At 38.4% G+C, this 6,857-nt stretch overlaps 1 protein-coding gene across 1 annotated transcript; it reads left to right on the forward strand.

The window, feature by feature from the left end:
* The first annotated feature begins 466 nt into the window (after positions 1-466).
* LOC109186846 (probable inactive receptor kinase At2g26730) lies at positions 467-3,865 on the forward strand. Its single transcript, XM_019337014.1, has 2 exons — positions 467-1,993; positions 2,921-3,865. Exons 1-2 carry the CDS (start codon positions 676-678, stop codon positions 3,583-3,585), a joined length of 1,983 nt encoding a protein of 660 aa, XP_019192559.1. The 5' UTR covers positions 467-675; the 3' UTR covers positions 3,586-3,865.
* Positions 3,866-6,857: the final 2,992 nt, after the last annotated feature.

Raw genomic sequence — 6,857 nt, forward strand, 5'->3', positions numbered from 1 at the left:
CCACATCGAACGGAAAGGTAATAAATGTACGGATTGACTAACAAACTTAAGTTAACGATCGACTAGAGTGTCATCTTTTTGGATCACGAGCCAACAGACTTGATTGATCTTATGTCAGCTGATTCGTGTAAGACACTCTACCTAAGGGTTAGATAAGGCTCTCTCTGAGGGCTTCAGTTTCACCAAAAAAAATAAAAAATTGGAATCAAATAATTGGTATTTAGAATTGCAAATGTATGCAACCATATCTTAAGAGATTAGATACCAAATCCGATATACAATTATACATTATCGCCGTTACGGAGTATTTTTGTATTTCCTTCTTCACGTAGGGTATTGGTTATCGTGTTATACTATGATGTTTTGGTTTAAGGCGTCGAATGTCTCTGAACGCGCTGGGGAATCGCGTGAGATAACAAAACGCCGCAAAATAAAAACGTTTTTCACTCTCTCCGTCTCCGTCTACAAAACAAAGTCTCTCCCACACTCTGCTCCGCCTTCTATCTCTTTCGGAGAGCAGAGCGAGATTCTCTCTCTCTCTCTCTCTAAATTCGTTTCTCTCTCTCTCATGGACCCTTGCCGGCGGCCGGGTTTTGAATCAGTCCAGAAGTGCAGCTGTTTAAGAATTAAATAAGAATTTTGGCGTAGAGTTTTTGGTGCAAAAAGAAGAATATTATGGCGGCGATTTTGAATTCTTGGTTTCTTCTGTGGTTTGCTATGGTGGTGGCGTTACAGGTGAGTCACCACCACCGCGTCAACTCGGAGCCAACTCAGGACAAGCAAGCACTCCTTGCTTTCCTGTCGAGGGTCCCACACGAGGGCAGGGTCCAGTGGAACGCCTCCGTCTCTGCGTGCACGTGGGTGGGCGTGCAATGTGATGATAACCAGTCGTTTGTATTCGCTCTCCGGCTTCCCGGCGTCGGCTTGGTGGGGAATATTCCGGCGAATACGCTGGGACGCCTGAGCCGGCTTCGGGTTCTTAGCCTCCGGTCCAACCGGCTCACCGGTCCAATCCCGCAGGATTTCTCTAACCTCAAGCTCCTCCGTAGCCTCTATCTCCAGAACAACTTGCTCTCCGGCGGGTTTCCGGCGAGTATCACCGGGGTGACCCGACTTATCCGCCTTGACATGTCATCTAACAACTTTTCCGGGCCAATCCCGTTCGCCGTCAACAATTTAAGCAATTTGACTCGGCTTTACTTGCAGAACAATGGCTTTAATGGGACACTCCCTAGCATCAATCCTTTAAGGTTAACTGATTTCAATGTTTCGAACAATCGCCTAAATGGGTCTATTCCCACTACACTATCCAAGTTTCCGGCGTCTTCTTTCGCCGGAAACCTCCAGCTCTGCGGCGGCCCATTGCCGTCTTGCTCCCCGTTCTTCCCTTCTCCCACGCCTTCTCCTTCACTCCAGCCCAATATCCCTACGGAGCATAAGAAATCCAAGAAGCTCTCCACCGGCGCCATTGTCGGGATTGTGGTTGGCTCAGTAGCCGCCTTTCTCCTCTTATTACTCATCCTCTTCCTCTGTCTACGAAAAAGTAGGAATAGAACAGGGGAGGCAGCAAAAACGCAGAAGCCTTCGACGGTCACCCGAGCGGCGGCGGCGGCCGGGGAGGCCGGAACGTCGTCGTCAAAGGACGACGTCACCGGAGGGTCAGTGGAAGGGGAGAGGAACAAGCTGGTGTTCTTCAACGGTGGAGGCTATAGTTTCGATCTGGAGGACCTGTTGAGGGCGTCGGCGGAGGTTCTGGGGAAAGGCAGCGTCGGAACTAGCTACAAGGCGGTGCTGGAGGAGGGAACCACGGTGGTCGTGAAGCGGCTGAAAGACGTGGCGGTTAGCCGGAAAGAGTTTGAGCAGCATTTGGAAGGTTTGGGGAAGCTGAAAAACGAGAATGTGCTTCCATTAAGAGCTTTTTACTTCTCAAAAGATGAGAAATTGTTAGTCTTTGATTACATGCCTGCCGGAAGCTTATCTGCTCTTCTTCATGGTATCATCTCCCTCTCCCTCACTTTCTCTCTAATATTTCTCTAATTTTTACCAATTTTGCATCTTTTTATTCTGGGATTTAGCTTAACAAGAAGATCATGGTGTTGCAGTTATGAACATTCTCATTTCTTGAATTTTTATGGACTATAATTTTTTCCATGACTAGGAAATCTCGAGTCTGTAATGAGTAAATCTCGCCTGACCAGTCTAGGTTGTCCATAACTAGTCTTATGTTGTTGTGCCCGGCATGACCAACTTGGCTGGGTTGCGCTAACTAGAATTTTGTTTTTAGTTTCATGACAATGGGATACACCACTTGTGAGTTTTGCCAAATTTTGCCTACAGTTTTAGAGTGTTTCTCAAGACTAGATTTTTTATTTTATTTTTTTTCTTTTCCCTATCAATTATTGAAGTTTGGTACCAACATAGATTAATTTCGATTGTACGGTGTAACAGCCACAACATTTTTGTTGGTTTTTACCTAAACATATTAGATGTAACCTTAATTCAAATTCAAAGGTTGTGCTGTCATTTCATGTCTAAAATTTCAAGGTCTGCTGCATTCTTAGAATTTGCCAATGGTGAAAGCCAAATATGCCGTGTCCTATTTCCTATTATGCCCTATACCAAATACCACCTTGTTTGTTCACAATTGCTAATGAAAAGGTCAACTAAAGCAAATGGTTATATCATCATTGTTTTAGCATTTTTGCCATCCAACTTCTTGGCCTCCTTTACTTTGAATGTAAGCAATATGGCAGTTGTTATTCCTTTGCTTGTAAATCTGTCTTCATTTTCTTTCTTTTCTTTTCTTGGTGTCTAATAAATTCGGGTTTTCGGTTTGATGCACCTTACGTTTGGTTTGGACCAGTAAACCTAACTTGGATGTTTAGCTAATAGTCTTATATTGTTCGGTTATCTTGTGTAGGTAGTAGAGGGTCTGGGCGAACGCCACTAGACTGGGATACGAGAATGAAAATTGCGTTGTGTGCGGCGAGAGGCCTTGCGTATCTTCACGCGGGAGGGAAGGTAGTGCATGGCAACATAAAGGCGTCAAATATCTTGCTCAAGCAGGACAATCACGAGGCCTGTCTAGCGGATTATGGATTGAACCCGTTGTTTTCCAGCTCGACGCCGGTCAACCACAGGGTCGCAGGGTATCGGGCCCCAGAGGTGCTCGAGACCCGAAAGGTCACGTTTAAGTCAGATGTGTACAGCTACGGGGTTTTGTTGTTGGAGCTTCTAACGGGCAAATCGCCCAACCAGGCTTCGTTAGGCGAGGAGGGCATTGATTTGCCCCGATGGGTTCAAAGCGTCGTTAGGGAGGAATGGACCGCCGAAGTGTTTGATGTCGAGCTAATGAGGTATCACAATGTGGAAGAAGAGATGGTGCAACTACTCCAGATTGGAATGGCATGTGTTGCCATGGTTCCCGACCAGAGACCCTCGATGCCGGATGTGGTGAGGATGATGGAGGAGATAAACCGCGGGGGCGAAACGGACGATGGATTGCGACGACAATCCTCCGATGATCCATCGAAAGGGTCCGACATCCAAACACCTCCTCAGGAACCCCGAGCTTCACCTCCATAGGATCAAAGCAAAACAACATAAGCTATTGTTGAAATCTGCTGGAAGGCTATTCAGTCAAGTATATTACTTCCATTTTTTTGTTTTCCTTTTTTCAAGAAAATTGTGCAGTGAAATTGATAGAGATAATGGTAGTTTGCAGGAGGAAAAAAAAAAAAAAAAGAGTGTTGAATATGAAGTGATTGGAGTTGACCATTTGATGTATTCAGTTGTTCCTTTTATCATCTGATTCTTTTTGTTCAAAAACTTTATTAAGAATATATGCTTCTTTGCATTTGGCCTTTTCTTTGACTGTTTATAACTAATGGTCTATTTCATGTCTGCCTGTCTTTGTTAATTTCAATTAATTTCTTAATCCAAATACCCAAACCATTAAAAAAACATTCTTTCTATCCTAAAGTTAGCTCAGTTGATTTAACCACTTAGTTCAAATGAACCAGCTTAATTGGCGTGAGTGGTTGTACACTCTTTTTTTCTTCTTTGTTCTTTTGAGTGGTTGTGCACTTTTGTACTTCGTTCCTTTGAATGATTGTGCACTCTTATCCCTTAAAAGATCCTTTGAATAATTGTGCACTCTTATCCCTTAAAAGAAATCGAGAGTAAAAATTAAGAATGATTGTGCACTCAAAATTAATCTATCTTAAGACAGATTGAGCGACTCACGATTTATTTCCTTGAACGACACAAAACAAGTGATTATTGTTGTGAGTGAAGGGTAAAATGGGGATATGGAAAAGGAGAAGTCGAGGGGCACGGGGGTTTTGTCTTGTTACGGAGGACAGGCTGGGCGGCATTTGTCGCTGACAAAGTGAAGACAGGTTTGACTGATGCCATGTGTCAAACCACAACAAATCTTACCTTCTTTGGCCCCTCACCCAACTTCACGCGCTTCCCTTACTCAATTATCGCCCTCTTTTGCTTTCAAATACACTACATTTTTATACTAAAATTTTTTTCCGTCTTTAATAATACATTTTGGTAAATGAATGATTACCATAATTATATTTAGTAATTTATTATATCTAAAATTTTTATTTTAATAATATTAATTATATCATAATTATTTATCTGATATGATAAGCTAACTTTATCAGCTATGAACTCTACAACTATAATTTTTTTTAAATAAAAAAATATTTTAATATAATTAAAATTTTAACATTGAGTATTAATATTGGACATTTATTTTTACGAATCGCGCATATAAAATACTAGTGTGTAAATAATAGTTGTAACGTTTTTATAAATAGAGTAATAATTTTACTTTCATTATGTATACAAATGTTTTTTATTTATAAAAGTTGTCATTCATATTATTCATCATTGTACTCCGTAGTGTTTAAAAAAAAATTACGGAGTAATTATTATTTTCTTTCATAAAAGGATATCATATAAACATCATGAGACGAATATATATAGTACTGGATGTGTAAAAAAAAAAAAAAAAAAGAAGAAGCAATTCATCCGTCAGGATATCCTGAGTACAATATTGTCAGTCAAATATTATATATTTTCCTTTTCTTTATTCGCATTTTCTATCCACATTGCAAAATCAGCCTTAGTTTCTATAACATTTTTTTGTTGTAATTCATCGTATTTATTTGAAGTTAAAATTTGTCACATTGCAAGGTTAACATTTTTTTGAATGCTATTGACTCTATTACAATGTAGTATCTATTCATATACTTTCTCAACCTACTGAAACACAAAAAAAAGGCTCAAACTCACAACCTTCTAAATGAAAGTCCAACCCGGGTACCATTAGACCACATATTCTTGGTATTGTAAGGTTAACATGTTAGTTGCAAATTGCCAAATTATATTATTAATTTTTTAATTTACAAGAAAGTTTGTAACGATTACCTAAAAGTGCATTTTGAGTGAAATTTGTCTTTGTAATTCTGGCTAAAAATGGTCACACGGCAACCAACAAAAAATCACAATTAAATAAATCAGTCAAAGTTACCTATAGTTGACCGAACCAAATCGATCAAGAATGGCAATAGAAAATTCTCATGATATTATAAACTCTTACATGTATTAACCAGGTGAGTTCCGCATAGTCAAATTTTATATTTAGTGTGAACTAAATCAAATGTGTTTATACTTTATATTATAGTACTTTAGAGATCTGTTAGTGCAATGAGGGAAAAATCAATTATTACTCTATTTATAAAAATGTTACAACTTTAAAATCAATTATTTCACTATAATTCAGGGACAAAAATTAATTAGTAAATGCAGCGATAAAATTGAGGCAGGAGGTTTCAGATGTTGTAAAAGAATTTATAACTCATAGGATCCCCTCGTAAAAGACTCACAAAAGCAAAAAATGGGTCCAATTTCTGGTGCTTCCACTTGAAATTGGCTTTACAACTTTATTAGTTTGGCATCCTTTTTTCCCCTAGTGGGACTTTTAATAAAAACATTGCAGGCATTTGATACAAAGTAAAAAAATAAAGTGGGCTGACCTCTTTCTTTAATCATCATAATTTATCTTTTCAACTATTGGGAACTATGAAAAAGCTAAGATTTCAACCATGGAGGATAGGAGTAACCACCTGAATTTGTTGGATAGTTAATTTGGTGAATATAAAGTTTCAAGTTTGATTTTGTGTGAAAAGTGTTTATTGACTTTTTTGATTTGAGCCGATCAACTATGCGCAACTTAAACTGGTTTATCTCTTTGTGATTCTTTGTCAACTAGGGTCATAAGGTGAACATCTAAAACTCACATTCGAGTAGCTCTTAATTAGAATTATTTTCACTTTTGATCACATAACTATTATGTTACTTTTGTATTTAGTTTTTAAGTATTAATTTTAATTTGTTACATTTGGTTAATGACTTTTATTCTTTTTGTTAAATTCATCCTTTCACCTAAAAATCTCTTATGAAAAATAATCAAAATGCGTAGTATTGTCATACAAAACTATACATTTTCTTCCCCAAGTGTTGATATGGTCAAATCAGTATGATTTTAAATTAAAAATGGAATGTATTGTGATTGTTTTCTACAGAAGATTTGGTCAAAAAAATTAAATGTGGTAAAAAAAAATAGGGAAAATGGCACTTTTTCCCTCTAGTTATATACTTATAGTCATTTTCCCCCCCTCACTTATTTAGGTAAGCACATTAGCCCCCTCAATTATTTTAAAAGTGGTGATTTTTCCCCCTGATATATTAAATTGACATTTCTACCCTTAAAGTAAACATTTTATTTATTTTACTTCTCCAACAAATTATCGCGTATACGTAGGGATGACCACGGTTCA

The sequence above is a fragment of the Ipomoea nil genome, unplaced genomic scaffold (assembly GCF_001879475.1).
Source record: "Ipomoea nil cultivar Tokyo-kokei standard unplaced genomic scaffold, Asagao_1.1 scaffold1407, whole genome shotgun sequence".
NCBI lineage: Eukaryota > Viridiplantae > Streptophyta > Magnoliopsida > Solanales > Convolvulaceae > Ipomoea > Ipomoea nil.